The 25,000-nt window shown below is 37.1% G+C and overlaps 3 protein-coding genes across 3 annotated transcripts in view; 1 reads left to right on the top strand and 2 right to left on the bottom strand.

Moving 5' to 3' along the window:
* The window catches only part of LOC137992183 (uncharacterized), an 8,708-nt gene extending 6,513 nt beyond the window's left edge, over positions 1-2,195 (bottom strand). The window contains exons 1-3 of the mRNA XM_068837334.1: positions 2,066-2,195; positions 880-1,356; positions 43-269 (exon numbers count right to left, since the gene is read on the bottom strand). Of these exons, the coding sequence (XP_068693435.1) occupies positions 43-269; positions 880-1,336 (684 nt within the window). The 5' untranslated portion in view covers positions 1,337-1,356; positions 2,066-2,195. The remainder of the gene's footprint in view (positions 1-42; positions 270-879; positions 1,357-2,065) is intronic.
* A 22-nt stretch (positions 2,196-2,217) lies between these two features.
* Positions 2,218-6,472, top strand: LOC137988861 (PCNA-associated factor-like). Its single transcript, XM_068834819.1, has 3 exons — positions 2,218-2,348; positions 3,076-3,225; positions 4,912-6,472. Exons 1-3 carry the CDS (start codon positions 2,312-2,314, stop codon positions 5,043-5,045), a joined length of 321 nt encoding a protein of 106 aa, XP_068690920.1. The 5' UTR covers positions 2,218-2,311; the 3' UTR covers positions 5,046-6,472.
* A 5,486-nt stretch (positions 6,473-11,958) lies between these two features.
* LOC137992182 (casein kinase I-like) lies at positions 11,959-24,663 on the bottom strand. Its single transcript, XM_068837333.1, has 11 exons — positions 24,219-24,663; positions 24,038-24,078; positions 23,887-23,956; positions 21,067-21,215; positions 18,226-18,460; positions 17,596-17,681; positions 17,214-17,298; positions 16,373-16,521; positions 15,754-15,864; positions 13,163-13,383; positions 11,959-12,156 (listed from the first exon to the last, which is right to left on the bottom strand). Exons 1-11 carry the CDS (start codon positions 24,403-24,405, stop codon positions 12,096-12,098), a joined length of 1,395 nt encoding a protein of 464 aa, XP_068693434.1. The 5' UTR covers positions 24,406-24,663; the 3' UTR covers positions 11,959-12,095.
* Positions 24,664-25,000: the final 337 nt, after the last annotated feature.

Below are 25,000 nucleotides of genomic sequence, written 5' to 3'. Positions count from 1 at the left end.
AACAATGAGATTTTGAAATCACGATAACCTATTTTCTCTTACCCTCAAGGATGGATCCGTGAGTTGATGTCGTGGTAAATAACGACCAACAAACTCTGATTTAGTTGTGGTTGTAAAATGACCCAAGTGATGTGATCGGTCATCCCCCCTGATAGTTGGAGGACCTCCCAGTTTGTCGAAGGGTTGTAAGACATCTCTTTTGCCCAGCTGTTCACCTAAAAACTTGCTACGATAGTCAGAGTGAGGCCACAGTTCCTTTTCTTTGTCACCTGAATACATGAATAAAGAAAAATCTTAAATCTGGAGATTGTTCCTCGCATCAACTCTCTCTGTGTACTCACCCACCCACCCAGGAAATGGACCATCCCAGAACTCCCCCCCCCCCCCCTTCAACACAAAATTTGACTGGGGTTCCCCAGTATCGAATTGCACTGCACACCTGAAAATGTGGACTTGTAGTGCAACAGCTCCTTCCGTATGCAAGAAATATCTACCGTCATATAGTATTAAAATTCTGTAACAAGTTGGCTGCTGCAAGCTAAAATAGCTTACAGCAGCCCACTGTACAGAAAAGCTCTTTGAGGTTTGGGTGTAAAACTGCAGTTTAAGTGACTGCAAGACCTGAGACCCCCATGAAAAAGGTATATCAAAGACACATGTGAGAGGTGGAATTTTTTGACTGTGCACACCAGTTCCAACCTGGGTTGAACCAAAATCATGCTTGCTGTGCTGTGCAAATAAAATTTCATGATTAACCCATTGACCCCTGGGAGTGAGACTTGGTTGACTTTACTCGTCAACAGGGGGACGTTCAGCAGTCATTGGGTTAAAAAAAGATTCAAATAACATTGCACACCAGATCAATGAAACAATAATTACCTTGAGGAATATAGCTTCGCATCCAATCAGTCTTTCCTGTAGAAGCAGGATTTTTTGCTTCATCAAGAGGGCGAACAGGATAATATTCTTTATGTGTGGTATGAAATGACTTCAACTGTCTATCAGAATCCATCTTGAAGTTTGTTTTTGTTAGTGCGGACGTAGCATTTTGATAATCACGTCTTTCTAGTGGTTTTTCAACAAAGTGACCTCTCGTCATTGAACACTTGTCATTGAAGCGAGCATCCTTGTGCATGATTGTTGCAGGAGATGGTGAAGGTATGCGCTCCCTTTTAGTCAAGGGGAGGGGTGGGTAGTCTTTTTTAAATGTACTCTTGTATACATGGGGATCCTGACTAGGTGCCCAACGGTCCTCATGGCTTATTGTAAAGTGAGAAGCAACAAGAAATTCTGAGCCAGTCTTTTGAGCAGGAATCTTGTTTATTACTTCTGCCATGGTGCATAAACATGTACTTCCTGTAACGTATTAAAGTAAAGAGGTGTACTGTTAAGACTTTCAGCTTGGTAAAGGAGATGTATAAAAGATCATACAACACAACATATGTACTGTATATTTAAAAAATCATTCAAATAAACAAAACTGCTTTAAAAAACTTGATGTGGCTGGACGGTGGGAAGTAGTTGGCAAATCCAAATGATGGTTAGCGTGAGCCACCTGAAACACCTGAGCTGAAGAAGGTAGCACTTTCTTATGTGAAATATATAATCTCCCCAGAAAGAAAAAGGACTTTCTATTAAAAGATACAAAAAAAACCCAAAACCAAAATAATATAATTGTCTTTGACAATATCGAAGATTAAGTCCTTGGTCTACCATGCCCAAATCATGCAGCAAAATGTAGCAGAGCTTCCCTGCTTGCAGAAGTCTTCTCGCCCCTGCTAACAGAGAGTAGCAATCATGCGATTACAATAGTTAAGTCTATAGAAGCAAAGGAAAAATTGTTGAAACATTCCACGTAAGTTTCCAAAAACTAATCTGCCTAAAACGTTCCTCAAAATCTCCCCTAACTCAATCTACATGAAGCTATTACATGTAAAGCTAAAGGTTACATAGATAAAGTCATAAATCACTTAGCCGATATCAATAAATGTACATATCGGCCAGATGCCATTTAGACGGATCATGCCGCGGATTCAAGATTTAACCTCTTTTCGTTTGGACTTACCTAGTCAGACAACGCCAGAAATAGTGTAAAATTGAACAACGCCTTCAAAACTTTGAAAATCAAAGCACCAAAACGTATAAACACGAGACTGCTTCTATTGATCTTCTCCTCCGGCGTTGCTGTGGCAACTGGCGAGAGCCTCACAATGAAGCTTGGGGATAAAAAGGCGCGAGTATTCGAAGATTCGAGGGAAGACATTTTTAGTTTTGAAGTACTTCACTTTAGTTCGCTCTCGCTGTTTCAAGAATGGTGCGGACGAAAGCTGATGGGGCTGGAAGAAAAGGTAGGTGATGGAGACAGTCATCTCGAGGAGCTAAAATCCAATTTGATTTGAATTTGGAGGGAAATTGTGTTCATTTCAGGCATTTGGAGTTGGAATGCTTATAAAAAGCGTGACCGATTTTGCGAGAGAACTGGTTGATCGCACTCTAAAAGCCGTGGTCTTACTTTAATCGCTTTCAGTGAAGAACTAAATAATATTCTCTTGACTACTCGCCATCTTTGGAAACATACTTCGCTTTTCTTTCCACAGCGCACCCAAAGGTCAACCCAAAAATCAAAATGTATTGTGGCAATTTTTGCAATGTACATGTGGATTTTCAGATAAGCTTTTGTTCAGGTAGCAAGTAATCATGCTTGCCGGTTTTCATAAGACTCAGGGAGTGACCTCAATTGCAGCATTTACATTCCATTTACTGCCCAAAATGATGTTTGGTTGTCGTTTGACAAATGAATTCAGCTGCATGGCCCCTTTCATTTGAATGTTTGTTCGGCAATAGCCCTTTTCACGGTTAGTTTGTTTCATTTGCATTACAATATAATCTAGCATGTATGTGAGGCAATTTCGGGCTATTTTGTAGCTTTAACACGAAATTGCCTCGCATCCACGTTAGATTACATTGTAATGCAAATGAGAAAAACTAACCGGGAAAAGGGTCATTACATATTAAAGAGACATAAGCATATTTTTTTAGTACTTTTAATAGTAACATGTACTCTTGTTGTCATAGCTGCTGGCGCTAAGGCTCCACGTAAACAAGTTGGCGGATCATCGTCATCCTCTGCTGCGAGCAGCTTGGGGTCACCAACCAGCTCTGGAAAAAATAAGTATGCTGGCGGAAATCCCGTGAGATGGTGGCCATCTCCTAAGTGGCAAAAAGGTAAATATAATATTGTATTGTACTATACACTGTATTACATATAAAAATTTATTAACCCTTTTGTCTTTATTGAGGAGTACAGTTTTGTGGCATTGATCACAGGTGTGGCTGTAAGGAGGGAAAGGTTAAGCACAAATAAGGTTTAGGGTTAGTTTATGGTTGGTCTTGGCCATTATTTACAATGATAGTTTTAATGCCTCACCCAGGCTTCACATTCTGCAGGGCTTGGGAGGCATAAGTGCTTAAGGCAAGGCAAGGCAATTGATCTTTATTAGACATGGATATTAATTTAAAAAATTTAGGCTCAATTCAACATTAAAAAAAAAAAACATACTTCATTGACCGCTCCCCATAGGGGCTTTTCAGGGCCAATGAAACAATCAATGAAACAACAGAACACAACAACAACAACTGTTAAGAATCCCAACTGGCCAGAGGCAAACCAGTCAGCTATTTACAAGTGCAGCTGGGAAGTTGAACCAGGGACTACCAGGAACAAATTCAACGAGTGGTCAGAGCAGGTCTTGAACCCAGGATCTGCGGATCTCAAGGCAAGCGCCCTAACCACTGGGCCACACTACCTCCTACATTACGAATGACAAGGGTTGGGTTGGAGTTAGATTTGGCTAGTATTACATTTGTTATGCCTAGCTGCCTTGCTCATTGTCTAAATCCTTAACCAAGGCCTGGAATCGAGATCTGGAGGTTCCAAGTTACAATGAATTTCATGCTGCCAGCTTGAGATGTTCTGGGAAGTCCCTGGTGTGCATCCAGGCATGGCCTATCATAATAACAATATTAAAGTTATTAAATATTACTAGCTCTAATGACCAGCGTTAAGAAATAGAAGACTGGTAGGAGAAAGAGGTTTAGTTGACAGAGCCATAACGTTTCATTTCCAGTAGTATAGCAAGACTATGTCACCAGAGCCTAGTTTAATAGTCTTGCTACCATCAGTCTTTTACGGCTTTGTGGTAGAGAATCCAAACGAGTGACTGGACGGTTATGCATGTAGGTTCAACTCCTAGTAGAACCATTCCATACTCATGATACTCTAGAATGAAGTTCCTTAATTTTCCCACCTTAATTTGGTTAATCAGGCTGGATGACGTTGAAGGACGTCTTATCAAATGGGACAACATTACAATGTTGCTAGAATATAAAGTTATATAAACGTATAGTTATCAAATCCCTAGTCATTGATAGAGTACATCTCCAGACTCCTCAATCATAATACAGGATTGTTTCCTATCTGTCTTATGCTGTAATTATTTTAATAATTATAATTTGTGACTTATAAAGTGTATCTTAACATGACGTGATGATAAGATTCTATAACGATTTAAATTTTAGTTCCTGCTATAGTTTAAGAGCATCACAACTTGTTGTAAAATTAATTGTATTAACATTTTTGTTGGTCTCAAAGTGAGAGCTGCAATTCTCTATTTTCACGTTCCCCATAATACACTTTGTTTGCCCCCCAAACTTTTAAGATCCATTGTTTTCTCAAGCATTTGCAAACAAAGGTTTATGCAAATTTTGTGGATGCAAACATATTGTCTTATGGGGAATGTGAAAATAGAAAATAAATGACTTGTGCATCAAATCAAGTTTTTGCAGTTTGAAAAGAGTAAGAAGCCATGATGGTACAGGTACAGTCATGTTAGCAAATGTCATTAATTGCAGGAATTGGAGATTTCTTTTCCAAAGAAAACTGCGGCAATGAAATCTCCCAAGAAAATCCAGGATCATCAGTTGCAAGTGAACACCCTGGCATGTCATCAGTGGAACCTGGGATCACACCACTTGACGAAGATTGACAGAAAAGGATTCCTATTGTTACTAATTTCGTATTAATTATTAGTTAGATTCCTTTTGTTTAGAGTATTTATTCCAGATGGGGTGTGTTACATTTTTTCTGTGATACACGTTTTTAAAAACAGCTAGCAGGGTGATACTTAATTACATGTATATATATTAAGGGGTTTGGAAAAAGCTATTCAATCATTTGTAATTATTAGACTGCCAGTTTATGTAATCTCACAACTATACACGAGGCTCTATGCATAAGTGCCCAGTTTTATATGGTCACATTGCATCCAAATTCATGCAAGTGGTTTTAATTTCTTGAAGACCTGTCTAGAGTACTGAGAAGGCTTACAACAAAACTGAGGACAATAAGATGGAAAAGGTCACTTTTGTTGTACTTCCATGACTGGTAATTTTTCCCGTTCAGCTTCTCAAACTTTATAGTTTCCGACATCGATGTCATGTTCCACGGCAAAACAGCGTTAAATAATAATAAATCCACGTCCTGGGGCCCATAACCTGATAAGAGGATCACTACAAACTGGATAATCTTCAGGACAATTTAATAAACACTATCACGTAGCATATCTAGAACCGAACAGAACAACCTAACACACACGAGGTGCGACTTATTACGTAATGTGAACTCAACCAATAACAATGCATGGTACAGCATACATTATCATATCTTAACAACTTTTTACATGGAGGTGCTAGAGTATGTGTTCACCACAATGCTGACAGGTTGTCACAGAGGCTATTAAACGTTACTACTTAATTACTAAGCTACACTTTAAAATATAAAGTAACTCACATTGTACATTATGCATACAGACCTTGAATGCCCCCTTTTGCGTGGTGGTGAAAAAATTGCCGCCTGCCACTGCCTGCAAAATTCACCACCTTTGTTGTCATGGCCAGCTACTCTCAACTATCAAACTGTTAATAATTGTTAAGCAAGTATTTCTTGACCTCCTCTCTTATTTTCACTTCCTCCTTTTCAACCTTCTGACACCTCTATGCATCCATAGTGATAGTCAGTTTGGTTAAGTTCATTCTACAGCATCCTGCTTGATATAAAAGTGCACCATGAAAGGCTATTTAAAACAAATGAGCATACTAGTTTATTATGCCAAGTGTTTCCCTTTCACTTGTATATGAAGACATTGAAAGTTGTCATTGTTACTTGTTTAGAACTGTGTTAAAAAAGTTGTAACAGCAAAAGTAAAACGTTTTCTTAATTGCCAGTCATTGTATAATTTATACAGTATACATCAAAGCGTTATCATGCAGTACATTATTTACCACTTCATGTCATCTTGTAACATGTTCAGCATAAGGTCCATAAAATGTATTGTATGTAATAATGATATTCTTTTAAACTATGGATGTCATCAGAAACATACATTAGTTAATAAAGAGATTAAAGATGGGTTTCAAACCACTTGAGTATTTCTTGCATGAAAGCTTTCTTCCCATGCCAGTATCAGAACATTTTATTGCATTATGAGGCCATATTAATGGGGACATGGATTTTTCAGTGAGTGATTATCCCATAGACTCCCAGGGGTTCCCCATTGACGAGTTAAATTATTCTGGCGTTAGACAGTAAAATACTAAGTCTGGCCGGTTTGGACATCAAAGGGCTAATTTCAACTTAAATAAGAACACATATAAAGAGTGATAAAGAGCATTGTTTGCTCAGTAACCTAGCCTATGAATGGTTGCAAGGCTACCAGTGACCTTGTATTGATACAGACCCCACTTCTTTTATCATGTAAATTATTGTGTTCTTCATTGTTGCAAATTATTGTAATATTATTAGTCTATGTTGACAATAGAAAAGCACAAAGGTTGGGCTGGGTTTAGGCCTAGGGTTAGCCAAAGTGAGGGTTTTGGGTTACTTTCTTCGTTTTCGAGTCTTTGGGTCTAAGGGGTCTTTGTTTTCAAGACACCCCAGGTAAGGACTACAAACTTTAGGCTCCATCTCACATGTAAATATGTGGCACGTTATTTAGCATGAATGGTTAAGTAACTTACAGAGAATCCTCTGAATAGAGCTGATTATCACTAATCCATGATTAAATACAAACCAAGGTTTGAGTTTTGCCTGCCAAAAGAGCCTTCCTTTAACAATCTAGCTTTATGCTGCAGGAAAACGAAAAAGTTTAACTCAAAATTGAAAGCTAACAATCTTGCGAAAACACTTTTAGTAAGAAAATAAACTGAAAGAAAACTTCCCACAAATCCAGGATTAGCTAATCGGGCTTTAAACAACTGGGCCCAATAACAGCAGTAGTTGGATTGAAGAACACACTTTCATAAATCATTGCTAATGGCATGAAAAAATTTCAACTGGCCACCAATTAATTTCCCAGCTTTTAGTATTAATTTTACTGGGTAATTCACTCCAAATACATGTACACAACAGATCAGGCCCCAATAGTTGTTTAAAGGCCAGAATAATGTTATCCAGTAGAGAAGTCATAATCAAGAGCAGTGAAACACACTCCATGTTACACAATGGTCTTCATTCACATACATGTATGAGTGGTTTCCTTAACCCATGGGCCCAGGAGCCCCATTACAGGGCTCCTGATGGGCCTTATAGACTGAGTGTTTTCACGAGACGTCACAGCGGCCATGTTGGTATACCTAAACAATGGAACGGTGGCCGTGTTGGTGTACCCACCTGACCCTCCAGGAATTGAGCTCTGTTGACTGTGGCCGCACTTAGTGAGTTAACCAGGTTAATTAATTTAAGTTTTAAATTACCCAGTTAAAAAATTCTTTAAACTTAACCCAGTTAACCCGCCTTAAACTACCCAGTGAGGTGGTTTGAAATTACCTCAGAAAATGTACTGTTTTTGCATTAATTTGCATAACCTGGTTAAAAGCCAGTTTACACCGAAGAGATGCGGCCACATTCATACACTGTTTTAAACCCGTTAATTTCAATTAACTAATTGGATATAACCTAGTTAAGTACCCATTGTCATGCAAACATTTTCTTTTGTTTTGGTGGAAAAACAAGATTACTGATCACCAGAGTGAAAACTCTATTCGCACAGTGGCCATATTGGTTACAGACAATAGATTTCTTACCATGAGCCTCAAGTTGAAATGTTTGGGAATGAGTTTTGGTGGGGCAAAACATAAGTTTTCGATCCCTCACTACTCAACATGGCCGCCGTGTGATTAAAGCCCATTATTCACCTGAACCGCCCTCATTGACAAGTAAAATCGTCTGGCATTAGACAGAGTAAAATCTATCAAGTCCAATTCCTGGGAGTCAATGGGTTAAATGAGTGGATGTTAAGAAGACAAATCTAAACAGATCTCCGATCCACAAGACTACATAAATAACTACCAACAGTAGTTAATTGAAGCAGTACAAAATTAATAAACTGATACTGTCTAATAAATATTAAATGTATATATTGTCTGAATTTGGGTTAAATCATTTCAAAATGAAAAAGGCTTACATTTACAACATGAATCCTTGGCCTTTTTCTCTGTCATAAGCTGTTCGTAGATAAGCCCACGAGAACCCCTCCAGACCCAAGGAGATTAATATTATTATTAGTTATTGGTATAATACTTTAAATTTGGAATCACCTTCCTCTTTAAAGTTATTTGAAACAATGCGTCTAAAGTCTTATTAATTACTATTTTTCTCAGCACTGAGTTCCTTACTTGCTGGAATGTACTCCTCAGTCCTGTATTGCTTGTTTTTATTTGAATGTGGGTTTTGAGTGTTTTTTCTTTTTCTTTTACAATTATAAAGAGCTATAATAGAGCAGTTTTCAAACGAGTGTCATAAAACCAAAACCAAAGTAATTACTTTGGCCAATCAAAAAGGACGGAGGCAATTCAGTAAACCAATCAAAACTCTAAGTAATTACATGTAGCCGACAAAAAGCGCAGCAATTAATGTGCGCACACGAGCCACAACTGGTTTTGGTTTCTCTTGTGATTGTCTGAAAAAGGCGCAAGAACTTTGAACCAATCATTGAGTGAAGTAATGTAAAACCAAAGTAATTCACTAATTACTTTCGACACTCAATTGAAAACCACTCTAATTGAATATAATTCAGAGCTCTAACAATATTATAAGTAGTTTTTGCTATATCGTAACATTCTGCATTCTAATTTTCATGTGTTGTCACTTTATTTGTTATTATACATCCCCTTAGGCTACCCAATTATTAACTCAACAGCTTCCTTATAATGTACCTTTTTGTTAAATGGAGTAAATACAATAACAATAACAAGGTGATTATTAATAATCTGGCATTTGTGCTCAGAGAGGCAAAAACTGTTATACTTAGACTAAGCATTAATTTTATTAAATAAAAAAGACAAACAGAGAATGTTCGTTAAAGACATTTTTTAATAATCATTTTTAGTATACAAAGATTTAAGACTTTCTTTAAACATTTTTAACAACACGGAAAATAATTTTCCCTAGACTGTACAAACCAGATGAACTCTACACAGGCAAAGAATCAGCACTTGACAATAACAGCACCTAATTTATGTACAATTATAATAAATCAGCAAAAAATACTGATTAGTGATGAATGAAAGTAACAGGGTGTTTACACAAGACTCCTACAAACTGACATTGGTAAGAGTTAGATCTGCATGGGAATTCTTTACGTATACATTAGACCAGCATGAATCCTGCCCTCACATTCCCATCTACACATACTTCCAGCAAACTGACTGATACAAAAGAGTTTTGCCAAGACAGACACAACAGTCTTCTCTACGAAAAAGAAAAAACTGCGAACAAAGAGTGACTTAATCTCAAAATTGTGTTGGGGATTTGCATGCATGGAATTTAAACGAGTTTTAAGATGCAACTGCTTTCAGCAGTTCTCTATGCACAACTGCAATTTCCGTGATGTTGTCTATGCTACCCTTGTAACTACTGATTAATCTCCATGTCTGTCTAATGTATGTACATACTGATGTCTTTGATCATACTGGTCTCAATAAAAATTATGTCACGCTATGCTCCAAATTTGCACCAGTACAAGTTTGTAACATTCTCAAGTAATCACCCTGTTCCATTACCTTGTGTTAAGACTGCAAGAAGAGAAATTGCCAGATCTTATTTGCCCAAATGGTTTGCCTTACAAAATGAAATACTGGTACCGAGGGAAATAGATGTAAAAGGAAGAGGACATTTTGACTAAAATAGCTTTATCTGAATTATTTATGTTACAGATTGGTACTCAAGTGAAGATTCCAATTTAAGCAGTGGAAAATTAAATTTACTGTGAACTGTCATTGTTCCTTGATTTAATTTGCAATATTTTAAACTGTTCATTTTTTGATCTGAGGTGGCTGACTGAACAGTGCACAATCTGACAAGACTATTAAGGTTCGAACTCAGCCATGCTCAAGACAAAAACTAGCGTTTCCAATGGACAAAATAAAAAAAAGAATTCAATTTAACTGGACATGTTTGATCTCAAGAGACAAGTAAGGAATGTTATTTTCAAAAGCCTAGGAACTTTTTGGGCAGATTCAAAGTGACATGATTGCATTCAAAACATTAAAATTCTTTTCAGGACTTTTTATCCTCTGGAGACATGGTTATAAGACTAACCTTTTAGAAAGAGCAGAGCACAATTAACAAATGATTTCTTAGGACAAGAAAGTTTTCAGGAATTTGGAAAAAAACAGCACAGGGACCCATTTCTCAAAAGTCCTGAAACTTCTTGGGCACATCATTAATTAATTCTGTCAATTATACTAAAAAAATCAGTAAAAAGTAAAGTCTGCTACGAGCCTAGAAGGCCCATAAGGCCAGCACTTATGTTCGCTCACTGTAGCATGAAGCAACTAGGAGTATTTCAACTCCCCCCTGGATGGGATGCTAGTTCATCGCAGGGTTACCCCCAGCATTAAATTCACCGGTACCCATTTATACACCTGGGTAGAGAGAGGCAATGTGAGAGTAAAGTGTCTTGCCCAAGAACACAAAACAATGTTCCCGGCCAGGACCCGAACTACTCGATCCGGAGTCGAGCGCAGTAGCTGCGGCACCTCCCAAAATTGGTAACATGGCAGAAACCCCGGGTTCAGGTCCTGGCCGGGGACATTGTGTTGTGTTCTTGGGCAAGACACTTTACTCTCATGGTGCCTCTCTCCACCCAGTTGTATAAATGGGTACCGGCGAATTTAATTCCAGGGGTAGCCCTGCGATGGACTGGCATCCCATCCAGGGGGCAGTAGAAATACTCCTATTCGCTTCATGCTACAGAAACCGGAGATAATTACCAGCCTGATGGGCCTTCTAGGCTTGTAGCTGACTTTACCTTACCTACCATTCTTGCCCTTAAATCGCTAGTGAAAACCAGGTCTAATGAATCCTTTTACCCACCTTTGCAGTAAAAAAATCCATGAGATGGATTGGGTACAGTACCTGTCCTCTTGATAAATACTGTATTTCCTTAACAACTTCATTGATTCATAGTAAATCCTTTGCAAGTCTATTAGTGTCAAAAACCTTTGACAGAATGTATTTCACTGGACTCAAATATTATCTTTTTACAATACAACAGTTCAGTAATATTGTATTAACTAACATGGTGAGAGATTACCAGGAATAATTCAATGATCTGTGTGAATGTTTAGCTAACGTAATAAATTATTCAATGGTGTGTGTATGTTATTGAAAGACGAAGATGCAAAAGATGAACAAGCTAAAAAAAGCTGTAATGCCAGGCCACAAAAGAGATTAAGTGAAATGAAACTTAGTGATCAAACTTTATAAAAGTTTGAGGCCACTTTGTTGGCCAACCTTGCTAGCTTCACTGGTAAGCTCACCATTTACAGGTAAAATTCGCTACTACAAAATACTTAACTATCTTAACTAGAAGATGCTGTCTCTAAGGAAAAACAAACCAAAAAATAAGTCTGAGTCTACTTTGCTTTCTGTTTCTTTTTCATTATAAAACTGAGGACACTCTCTACAAAAAGGTTCCTACATAACAACGTCTGTTCTATGCCCGTCAGGATTGTTGGCGATATTCTGAAAAAATGAATCATTTCTGTCTCACAACTGCTTGTTTCTTCTTCTTCCTTCTTTTGAGAAAGCAGCAACACCTATGAAAAGAAAAGTAACCCTTTAAATGAAATGACAAGTTACCTAAGGATAGCCTTTTGACAACAACTGCTACAAAAAAAAATGGACAAACCCTGCCCTAGGGCTAAGCCCTAGCTCTCAACTTTAGATTCTTAAAATCCTTAACATTCTACCTAATTTTCTGAGGATCTCCAAAATTTAAAAAATATCGAATTCTTCAATGCAGAACTACACCTGTAGTGCTGAACGAAGGGTTTGACATGAGTCTTCCTTTAAATGTATTACTGACCAGTAAGCAAATTCTTGTTAGAAGATTTGACTGCAAGCTGTTCCAGTTTGATGGGTCTTTCTGCAGGTACCGGAAAGCATTGTGTTTTTGGTCGCTTGGGATTAGTCTTATTAGGAGTTTTGTTTTCTGTCTTTTGTTTCTTTTGTTTTACCTAATTTGTGCTCCGGTGCCTGCAGAAGCTGCCAGTTTGATTTTCCTTTCTGCAACTCTAACAATAAATAAACCCTGCCAAAGAGTTGTCTGTCTATGCATATCAATATTACTTAAGCTGTCTAATTAAAGGGGCACTGTCATGCTGTTTTCTGGTCGAAACTGGGTAAAGATCTAAATTAATTTTATTTTAGTACTTTAACCCATTGACTTCCAGGGGTTCCCCACTGACGAGTAAAATCGTCTGGAGTTAGACAGAGTAAAACACTAGGTATGGCCAGTTCAGACCGGCTGAGGAGTCAAAAGGGTTAATAGCTCACACGCACAACATTCTTGACCACCCACTGTGAAGATATGAAAATTTAATATATTTATGACACAAGAGCTATTCACATATAATTCTTGTCAACTTTCTGAAGACACCGTCTCCTAACTTGAAATGTCTATCCTCGTGGTCCTTGGCCGCAAACAACAAAGAACAGCTCCAGTGCAATTCAATGGTTCATGGCAACAAAAGCATTAATTTTTTGGTCTTAATTGATGCAAAGACATCTTTTAGAGTTTTGAGTATTAATGTGAATCCTTACTTTGTTTCTTCAACAACTTCCACTTCAGGTTGTTGTGCATGTATTGGAGTGCCTGATTTTCCATCTCCTTGGTGGGTGTCCTCAGTCGGCAGAAGGTCACCATTTGTGGAACTCACGACTTGCACAGAACCTCCTAATCTATCTGTAGAAGGCGGGAGAAGACCTGAAGACTTGTAGCCTTGCACATTGTCAGCCCAAGCACCCTTCCTATCTTGACCAGACTAAAAAAGAGGGTGAAGGATCAGTTAAGATTACAAAGTCCTTGACAATTACTGAACTTTCCCAAAGCATGCAGAGTTTGAAATTCAAATGCAAATTCAGTCTCTATCTCTTTTTTAGTGGGCATCAAATACACCAGAACAGTTAGGTGAAATTCTAATCAACAATTTCATTTGTTTTTGTGGCCATTAGCTCCCACAGAAGACCACTTCCATCCAAGATTGCACGTAATTCGATGCACACCCAATTTTGACATCCAACCTCAAGTGTGCTTTCCATCGCAAGTCTAAAGCAGTGTGCACATTAGGCTTCAATTATGATCAAATTATAACCGAATTAAATATGAAATGGGTTCACATCAACTAAAATTATTACATTCTCTGATTATAATTGGAGTACATTGTATAATTACTTCAAACAACCTCAAGGGGATTTTTTGAAGTAATTGCAGTGCGTAATTGAACAGAATAGCAAATAAGTGGTGGTATGAGCAGACAAAACTTTTAATCGCTTTATGGAGCAAAGATTTGGATTTGTCTTCTTCCATTCTCTGAAGCTATCCTTGGTTCTCTTCTCGCCTCAAGCATGGTGATGATATTAGTGGCAATCATGTGATAGAGCACCATTTTGTCTCACACTACGAGATTAACCCGTAGGGGTTACCCCTATTTGAATTTTCAATGATGTGAACAGAACCGTAATTGAATGAAATTGAATGGGGGATGATAGCCTGAATTATGCTTCAGTTGATCATAATCAACGTTGAGTGTGAACACAGCTTAAGCCTTTGCCACCTATTTCTAACAATAAGGTAAGGGTAAAGGTTAGCGTTACTTTTAGGTTTATCTTTACTTGAGGAGCAACATTTCGACGACACTTTGTGACCTTAGCAATTATTGCCTGTATACCAAGACACAAGTGATGTTGAGGTTGCGGGAAAGAGCAAGGGGACACTTTGTGACGTTTATTAAATTCCATGGGCATCTCATTAGAGTCAATCCCGGACACACCTCCAGCAGACTGTTAAAACCAAACACTGCCAATGTGTATAAATAATTCAGCCAATGTTGATGCTGAATGTGACCTACTATATTAACCAGTTCCACTACATCTACATGCTCCAGCACCCGTTTGACTTATGGCTCTTTTTGCTTACATGGGATTATACACCATAAGCCTTTTTGAAACATCACTGCCAAGCCAGCTATATTTTTCTGGAGAATTCAGGCCAGACCCCAACAACAGTAACTCCGTGGCATGATCTTTTCGAATAGTGTGTGGGATCTGTTAAGTCCCACGGAGTTAGAGTTAGGGTTAAAAAGGAAGTAGTGAAAAAGGAAACTATTGGCACTGCTTTAAAGGGTTTTCATGCTTTTTTGCCAAAAGGTACATTGTGTACAATTAGCATAGGCAAAGATGTACATGTATTTGCAACAGGCTCATGAAAACCCTTAAAGATGTCAACTGTAGAATAGATACAGGGCTTGAGATTAATGAAAAAATCCAGCCACAATCGTCGCACTGCATTGCGTTGTCAACGGTGCAGCAAAACAAAATATGAGCCCACAATACTTGTGTTGAAAGAAACCGCTGAAAATGGCGAATGATATCGAAGGAATGGAGTTGTGCACGTAACATTGCAGTGAAATTACGCTACAATTACGCTACCTTCAAATTGACAGAAAACTCAAGGCGAGAAACAAAATAATTTTGTCATTTCTTCATTTATTTTAGTAAAAAGAGCAGCAATGTGGCAACTGCTAACCCTTTTGTTTCGAAAGAGCGAAAATGAAAACAAGTCGCAAATTTGCAACTTCTCCAGATATTTTAGTCGCAAAGGGAAAAAATTCAGTCGCATTTGCGACTGTATTGGTTGCAATTTCAAGCCCTGAGATATGAATGGTGCACAGGAAAGATCATAAAGTGTACATGTACATTAATTTATGAAAAAATATCCTCTTTCCAGGTAATTGTGACCAATATCAAGTGAGTGTATTTTTATTATTACTATTATTATTATTAATTTTATTATTGCTGTTGTTGTTGTTGTTGTTGTTGTTGTTGTTGTTATTATTATTATTATTATTATTATTATTATTATTATTATTATTATAATTATTATTATTATTAATTAAAATTATTGAATAAATAAACTTTTTTTTCACCCAGAGGAATACACTTGCATGGACAATTTTTACAGTCAGATTAAAAGCTTTTGTAAAGAGCTCATGGAAAATGTCACTATCACTGACTGTATGTATTACAATCCACCAAAAATAGGAAGAATGAAATTGTCAAGAAAATTCTTTGTCCCAAGGTTTGATTCCAAGCCAAAGCAAGGAGCCCCACATGTGGAATGTTCCATCTTGTACCTTGTTTGTCCCAGATGTTGTTGTAATTCTCTCATTTCCTTTCTGAAATCCAGCAGGAGCCTGAGAATCTCTTGGATTGTGGTGATCTGAATGGGAATTAATTGGGCTTGGCTGCGGATATATAACATAAAACAAATGGCTTTAGGAAGACATACAGTGTAGGCCAAAATATATTCGATAACACATTCATTCACCTCTAACCCATGCTCTTGATCATAAACGTGGGAAGTTCCCACTGAAGCATAATTATTTCACTGTACAATGTTTCACTCAACAATACTAATATATATACATGTACCAGCCCAGATGCCAAAAACATTGCCAAAGGTACATTAACATACTTGCGAATGGTACAGCACTACAGAAATACTGTAGTTCTGCTCGGTTACAACTGGAAACTATCATCACAAAGACATAGTGACGCAAGTTGCACAAAACATTGTGCATTGAAAACAAAGCCACATTTACATGAATACATACATACATACACAAATTTATTTGTTAAGGCGGGTCGGAAAAGGCAACCTTAAAAGCTGATGTGGACCCCCAATGTTTTTTTTCCTTCTCTCCGCAAGACTCAAAATGAAACAAAACAAATCATAAAAAATATTGTTCTTACAATTTGTTTGTGTGTCCAGTCAAATTCACCATCTTCAATATATCCTTTTCTGTCAAATAAATCCTTGAAAAGTTTTCTTAAATACTCGTAATCTGGTGTTTCAAAGAAATCAAGTCTGCGAACATAACGTAGGTATGTGGCCAGCTCATCTGCATTTAAAGAGAAAAAAGTTCACTTATGAGTTCTTTACTCCTACAACATGAACATGGAAACTTTAAAGTACATAATTACATATGACAGCTGTCCGTGTTTCAATGCATACACCAAGCAAAATATATTATCAGTAATAGTGACAGATGTTCAATAATAGAGGACAGTATTTACCTTTTAACATTTCTTTTGAGCCCACAATATAAACTGATATGATTGGAAAAATCTATCACGGCACAAATACTCCTGTACATGTTAATGACATTCTGTATATTTTGTAGAAGGCCCTTCCTTCAGATGAAAATAATATTGGTGTTTCCCTTACTAAATTTACCAAGTTTTTTTTCTCATCCCAGAAAATCAAAGACTGTTGAAAATCCATTATAATATAAATGATGCCTACAACTCAAAGATCTCCAAAATAATATTTTTAATTAAGATTTAATTTTACTACATGTATGTATATGTATCTCTTAATTTTCATTAAATATTGCAAGATAGACATGTAATATTGATATAGTATTATAACAATGACTATGAGATCTAACATTGATATTTTTGTTACTGAAGACATAATTCCTTTCTTACTGTGACAATTTAAACATGTTCAGTCATTCCAAAAAAACACATTATCCGAATAAAAATTGGCAATTTAGGTACAGTACAATGAGATGGGTGTTACAATACCAACCAGGATGATTCTCACAAAGGACTTCGATTGGAGTGGCGCGTTTTGTGTCACCAATTTTTTGGTATCTTTCTTTAAGTGTGTCTGCCTGTAATAGCATAATACAATATTCCTAAGCAAATAGTTATCAAAACTGCTAGTCTTAAAGAACAAGCCCCCACTGTTTATGTCAAGGCCCACCCACATTCTGAGAACGTTTGGGTCACATTTCATGTTCAACAAAACATGCACCTTACTGTATACGTACAAGAGGCTTGGAATGTAAATACACCCCAAAGATTTGTTACACTGTACGTGCAGCCCTTTTGAGGGTTATTTTCTGCCCTTATGGTACAAGGAATAAAATCCCATACTTAAATATTCAACAAAGGAAGAGGTAACTTACTTTTAGGCCCTGCCATGGAAGACTTCCTCTTAAAAAGTACATAAACATGTGCCCTAGTGCTTCTAAGTCATCTCTCCTACTTTGCTCTGAGACAAAAAAAGTAAGTCAGTAACTGAAAAGAAAGCTTCCTTTTTGGTGAAAAGTTGAAGTAGTGGCATAAAGTTTTCTGTTTGAAAACCCAACAATCCAGAATTCAAGGAAAAAAAAAACTTGATCATCCCCTATTTTGTTTAATCCTAAATGCCTAACAAAAATGCCATAATTCTTCTTTTCTGTAAACCAAAAGAGGCCACCATGACTTATCAAATCCAAAATGGCAGAAGTACCCTGGAAGTTTAAACAAAATGTGACATAAATCAGTATTTTTCGCAAAATAATGATTGTGTTTATATTGAGTTTCAAGAGACCAGGTTCCCTTTCACATGTTTCTGAGGTTAGTTTTCACTGGCAGCATATGCTACAAGGTTAACGTTTTCTGTTACATTGAATCAGACTAGCTTAGTACCACGGTCCTTTGAAGGTTTCATGTACACCAAAACACAGTTTGGTTGTTGTGCTTGAAGGTCAAATTCTGCAGAATTATGAAAAGTGCAGTAACTGAATAAATCAAACAATTTTTTAAACACATACCTTTTCCTAAATGTGTATTTATGCTCATGTATCTAGCAGTTCCTGTTAAACTTTTGTGTTCTCGATAAGGTATATGTTTCTTAGTCTCTGGATCAATGTACTCCTTTGCTAGGCCAAAGTCAATAATGTGAATTGTTTTTTCCTTCCCTGTAGATTTCCGTCCTATCAGGAAATTCTCTGGTTTTATATCCCGGTAGATCATATTCTTTGAATGAACACATTCCAGTCTTGAGATCTGCAAGCAAGAAAAAAAAAACCCACGAAATTACAGATTGAAGTGCTACTACTTGCAATGTTGCTCTTGTCAAAGGAAACCTCATCATTATCATAATTTTCATCCCCAACACCATCGTCATCTTCCTACAGTGGACCATTCTACAGTGGAAGAACCAAACTCTTTATTTCAAATTGAAAAACAGGAATACCGTATTTACCCACGGATAGGCCGCACCCCAAACTTTCAATGGTTTTTTTCATGGGGAAAAGAAAAATTGTGAGGTCGTGTGCCAGGATAAATAAAGCAAAGTTTGAAATCAACAACAGCTAATGCACATCAAGTCAAATTTATTTTTGACAATAATTTCTACATGAACGTGAAAATATTCAAACTATAAACTGAAACTTCTTTTCGCTAACATTATTTTTATACACAGAATACTTTAATTTTTTTTAAACTTATATATACAAACACTAGTAAAATGAAGCGTAATGCTCCTAAACACGTTCGCCAAAATCGTAAACAAGTTGTAATGTGTTTACAACTTTCAGAATATCTAAGTAAAAACTGTTATACAGTCCGTGATCAATTTTCCGATTGCCTATTCCGTGCAAGCTGTGTTGGACGTCTTCAACCAAGAGAGATGTTAAAAAACTTGATGCGCTCATTACTGCAGAGAAAATCAAGATTCTTCGAAGATATGGACTTGGTGTTTAGTTGTATATGTTCTAAGATAGTAACAATTGAAAGTGAACATTAAAATGCCAATTTAGTGTATGATCGTGAGATCTCTTGCATATTAATGAGATGTCAAAACGCTTGTACCCGCGTATAGGCCGCAACCGTAATTTCAGTCCCATTTTTCCGGGAAAAAAGTGCGGCCTATCCAAGGGTAAATATGGTATTGCTAGAGAAAAGCTCACCAACCCAGTGTTCGGCACTTACTTTCTCACTAATTTGCCCTTTGGGCAACCAATTCTGTTTTTATGGTTGCCTATGGTTGTTTTTGGGTGCCCACCTTCTAAAGACCTGTTGCCCATTTAAACTCAAAGGAGGCTTGTAAAAATGTCAATTTGGTGTAAAATGGGTTTGATAGACCAACGCAACTCTTGCTGCGTGTCCACGGTGTTCTAGTAGCCTTCACAGCTTTGCTTTGTCAAGCAAATCTCTAGGTGATTTTCCTTTTCTATAGGAGATCAGGGGAGCTTCCTTGTAAATATCTCTCTGAGATTAGGCTGGTTTTGAATTAAATGCCATTTGTCCAGAATAGAATGTTCTTTAAGCCTTTCAAAGCTGGCTGAAATTGCATGACAAAAAGTAGCATTTTCTTGTGCGCTTGTTCGATATCAAAGTATTGCAGCATATTTGGCCGTGCGAAAACTGGGCTCGAGTGTAAAAAAGATTCTTTTTGTGCTGAGAAAGATGGCAGCTACAAACACGTTCCTCCTTCCAATCTGTTTTGAGGTTTGTACCACTATATCTTTAACAGAAAAATAAATGACAGCAAGGAGATGTAACATTGGTTTTTTTTTTAATCATGTTTGCGGTGACTACGTCATATTACTAGTCAATTTCTTCATTGCAAATCAAAGCGTTCCTCGAATATTAGTTGAACAAAAATTCTGATTGCCCGATCAAGAAAGTTTTAGAGTTGCTTTACTAGCCCATGGACATATTTCACTTGCACCGGGAAATCAGGCAAGCATTAGTGTCGAACACTGTAACCCACTGCCTCTCAAGTGACACTACTCTGCTTAACACCAGGCGATTTTACTCATCAATGGGTGGCAGTTTCATAATCAATGGGTTAAAATATACAAGGTATATCCTTTTTGAAGGGAGAGTATCAGGACATTGCGCATGTTCTAGCTGAAACAAATGTCGTCATTTATGAACCATTCGGAAGCAACATTATAATATTAATTTTGTGCCGGAAATTTACACATACACATAACAATTTCTAAAGTATTAAACAATCTCTAATGAGTTGAGGGCAGTCAACTTTGCAGATGACTGAGCGAGAAATTTTCACGCCCATGTGTAAAGTTCCCGCACGAAGATGTCACTTGAGGGGCAGTTTCTTCTTCAATGGGCTAAGGAATTTAAGATGGTAGTATGGTTGAGAGGACATGAAAAGGCAACATCATCATTATTCTTCAACACTACATGTAACTTCATCGTCATCTTCCTGTTCATCATTAGACTGTTCTTCAGTGAAAAGAACTAAACTCTTTATTGCCAATTCAGAAAACGGAGTATCACTATGCCACAGCTTACTAAGGAAACTCTGTCTGTAGTATGTACTGTAGGACTGTCAGTCCAATAAATACATGTAAGACAGCTGAAATAATATCAAATTAAAGATGCCTTACACATTTAATGATGATCAACATGGCAAGAAATTTCTCCACCTTCGTCATTAAATTAAGTTCCTCTCTTTACACTTGGTGTGATGCATGCTCAAAAATTCAAAACAATAAATTTGTTGCAGGTCCTAGGATATGCAACATGACATGATCAAAATGTGAACCAAAAGAGCTTGATTATGTTAACTGTCCCGAGGACTCTTGGATAGCCCTGAAGAAGTAAACACATATAAATGCATAATGATAAATGGCTCTTACCAGCTGAATTGCAATCGTAAGCACTGTTTTTAGGCTAAACTGTCGGTTACAGAGATCAAACAAGTCTTCCAAACTTGGTCCAAGAAGCTCCATGACCAATGCATTGTACTTCCCACAAGGTCCAAAGTAATGAACTTGAGGTACACCATCTGCAAAAGAATTTGATACCACATCATTTGGGCACCATTAAAATGTCACGAGTTGTCAGCAAAAAAAATAAGAATTTTAAAAATGTGAAAAGAACAGTCAATGAATCTTACATGTACACATAATAAATTATGTTACTAAAGAGAGTGTATTTGAACTGGACTTTCAAGAAAACTTGTTAAAATAATCTGGGCCGCTACTTTAAACTAGAGATATAATAAAAATTTCAATCAAACCGTTGTTAAAATCCAATAGTCCAATTTTGACGTATTTAAATTCAACTAAAAACAACATACAACTCTCAGGGGAAAAAAAACAAGGAGTTGAACCAGTTTCCCCAAATATCCTGAAGAACATGTAATGTAATTTTTGTTCAAGAGTTTTCATACAATGTATATCAAAATAAGCCATTGCCAAAAGGGGATGCATTATAATTATTTATCGTTATTCAGCAAAGGCTTATTTCAAGGTGAATGCACCAATAAAATTCTGCAAAACTTACAGGGGCACAAACCAATATTGACAGTATTAAATGAAAATCCTTTTTCACTCAAAATTTAATATTGAAAGGGCAAAACTTTTTCCTTTCAACAATCAAACACCAGGAAGTGCCAACATAATAATACAAAATTGGAAAATCCACATAAAGTAAACTGAAATGTGTCAATAATCACTACTTCTCTGTAAATATAATAATTATTTTATTAGAATGTACTTAAAGCAATCAGTCTTGAAATGAATGGCATGTCAACTTCAGGAAGAAAACTTTTCCTGAGAACAAGTGAAATGTGCAATATACATGTAATTCCTGTCTACATGTACTTCCTGTCTCTCCATTTTTCAGAGAAAAACAACCCTCTTTCTGAAAATTCTCTTTACTCTCCTAAAAAGCACTCTACCGTGAGGTCTGAAGATGAAGATCCTGTACTATGAAGACCTTATAGTGATCCTTATATTTTTTCAGTGAGTCTTCAGGCAAAAAAGAGGCCGTTGAAGGCAGAGAAGTGACCAAAGGGAGTTATGAGTGTCTGGTTTATTGTTCAAAGTTCACCAGCATAATTCACTTTCAGGTTATACTTACTTTCATTTATTGTTTTTTTGCCTACCAAATTATTATTATTATTATTATTGTTATTATTATTATTCAAGATACCAGTTTATTTTAAAGACATGTCTTCTATGTTGACTTTCTCAATGTTCTTTTGGGGTTATCTCCAGGAAACCCCTTATGTTCTTTTTTCAAGATTTTCCTGATAAAATTTATAACTTCAAAACTGAAAAAAGTACAACAGTCACTCATAACAAAAAAAATAATATCAGTAAAGTTGAATCAACCTTTGGCCTCAATTAGAGTAGCAAGTTTCCACTCTGAGGTGTAAATAAGCACCAAGTAAACCATGAGACTTTTTAATAGAGTCCTGTGACTGATCATTGGTTTAAATTTAATCAATAAAAGAAACTAGATCAAAGTTCAACCAGCCACAAATACTAGGCCCCAGTTGTTTAAAAGGTGGATAACGTTATCCACCCGCTAAATCACTATCCAATGGACAGGGCAATTGGTTTCACTATGACTTGTCCACTGGATATTGATTTATCCAGCAGATAGTGCTATCCATCTTTGAAGAAATAGCCCCAGTAAGAAATGATTGTGCTTAGTTTCTAACAAATTTGCCATTCACTGTCTCAATAGCCAACAACTGCCTTTAAATTGATCTATCAAAGACTCTGGAACATGGCATGTTTCAGAAGTGCATTTCAAAAATATCACCTTTCAAACACAAAAAGTGTATTTACACCACTGTTAGTTGACCTTCTGAGGACCAATCAAATGACGTTACTGAAGTTGAGCCAATAAGGGGACCGCAAAAGTCACATTACCATCATACTGATGACAAAATTATCCCTGATGATGAAAAATGTTCATCTTTGCAGCCCAATTCCACCTCAATACGAGGTCTAAATGTGTTATCTAGCTTTTGAGTACGCCGTTGCGATAATGGAATTATTTCTATAATAACCAATTCTACATTATTTTCTCAAAGCACATTTGTAAGTTCACACACAACGACCACTGCACTGATCCTAAAAGCAGAGGAATTTAAAATACGTGTCTAAAGAACCAAATTTTATAATCGCGACAATTAAATGAACTGCGTTGTGATAGACATCGCTGAAAACGACGAGTTCAATTTCTGAAGAATAAAATTAAATGAATCGATCTTTCAGCCATGCAGAGACGAAATTCGACTCGTGGAAGGGCAATTTTTCCTTTCAACCATAAAGACCAAGTAATTTTTTGACAAGAAATCAAGCTCATTTCCCTATCACCAATATCTAGAAATGTACAAGGATTATGAGTACTGAATTAAGACATTCATTTAATCGCACCGGGCTGGCCCGCTGTAATATAGATAGAGCAACACTGTGGAATACCATAAACAAACATATAACACAAAAAAGTTGAAAAACGAGGAAAAATTACATTTGTCGAAGAACACAGCGAGGATTAAAAAATAATCCTCGCTGTGTCTAAGAGTCAACGGGCCGTTAAAAAGAAATACAAAAGACTACTGTAATATTTTACCATTTCCTGCACGCCATAGATCAACTTTTCGCACGGTAGCACCTTAAGTTTTAAAAGAGCTTCATGAATTACTAAATATGACTTACCGGCATTTCCGAGTACTTTGTAAAACCGGTATTCCAAATGAAGTTGTGGAGCTCTCGATTTCATGGGTTCCTGAAAAGACAAAGACATGATATTTGTAGTTTCGCCAGACATGTACGCACATTAAAATGTGGTTACGACTGTACGACTGACCAGTTTGATGGCGACATGGTCGTTGTTGTAGAGATTCTTCCCTAATAAAAAAGGAGAGTCAAAAAGTTAGTGTTGAAAGCAAGTAACGATCATCTGAACTCAATGCCGTTAAAAAAGGCAAGGCATGTGTACAACAAATTCAAAAATATAATGGTCGTCAACTGTGGTTGAAGGATCGTACCAAGCCGAAGTTCACCGAAGTTACCACATCCAATTTTTTTCCCCACACGAAAATTCGGTCCAACCATCATGACCCCAGACCCAGAACCAGAGCTATTTCGTGGCGACTGTAGACTGCCTCTACTTGGCCTTGAAACTTTTCTGTCTCTCTCGCGGTCGTTAAGCTCCCTTTCCCGTTTAGACTGCATATCGAGAACAGCGGCGATGCTCCAGGTCCCACAAAGCCGTTGATTCCCTGCCTAAATTCTCTTTCCAGTCCGACTCAAAAGCCTCAAAAAATGATCCATTGTGTTCTCAACACATCCTTTAACGTAACATGTCACAAATATGTGATGGGAACCGTTGCAAAAGAAATAGAAAATGGCAATTTCCCAAGTGTTAAGCCTCGAGATTGTAAGCTCTAAAAAAGTTGTTGAACACGCAAGATCGAGGAGCATGCATTGCGTGCCGCGAACCCAGTCGCCTGACCTTTCATAAGTGGGCGTCGCTCCTTAGCAACCTTTGTTTTTCCCCGGAATAAATTGTTCCCCGAACAACGATTTTCTATTTTAACTCTCTCTTTCGCCAAAGTCCAAAAATTCTGCCAAGTCAGTTCGAGTTCCCTTGCACTGTACACTGCACTTAAAAAGATGCATCAGGCGTTTTTTGAGTATTTTCCACTTGAATATCTCTTCAAAGTGAGTCGTCTTTAAATTTAGAAAGCCTCATTATGTTCTTAAAAACTGCAACGAAGATTAAAAACAAACAAATTCAAATAAGACAAAAGTAAGATTACATAAATGC

Source organism: Montipora foliosa, chromosome 2 (genome assembly GCF_036669935.1).
Source record: "Montipora foliosa isolate CH-2021 chromosome 2, ASM3666993v2, whole genome shotgun sequence".
NCBI lineage: Eukaryota > Metazoa > Cnidaria > Anthozoa > Scleractinia > Acroporidae > Montipora > Montipora foliosa.
Note: the sequence above shows the minus strand (reverse complement) of the source record. Positions and strands in the feature narration are given on the sequence as shown.

What these genes read in the sequence shown, in the direction of transcription:
- LOC137988861 (XM_068834819.1), top strand. Translation starts at nt 2,312, where the DNA reads ATGGTGCGGACGAAAGCTGATGGGGCTGGAAGAAAAG. An exon ending in TGATGGGGCTGGAAGAAAAG is followed by an intron (nt 2,349 to 3,075) that starts GTAGGTGATGGA and finishes TTGTTGTCATAG; the next exon opens with CTGCTGGCGCTAAGGCTCCA. An exon ending in ATCTCCTAAGTGGCAAAAAG is followed by an intron (nt 3,226 to 4,911) that starts GTAAATATAATA and finishes CATTAATTGCAG; the next exon opens with GAATTGGAGATTTCTTTTCC.
- LOC137992182 (XM_068837333.1), bottom strand. Translation starts at nt 24,405, where the DNA reads ATGCAGTCTAAACGGGAAAGGGAGCTTAACGACCGCGAGAGAGACAGA. An exon ending in CTTCGGTGAACTTCGGCTTG is followed by an intron (nt 24,079 to 24,218) that starts GTACGATCCTTC and finishes CTTTTTTATTAG; the next exon opens with GGAAGAATCTCTACAACAAC. An exon ending in CAAAGTACTCGGAAATGCCG is followed by an intron (nt 21,216 to 23,886) that starts GTAAGTCATATT and finishes ATTCTTTTGCAG; the next exon opens with ATGGTGTACCTCAAGTTCAT.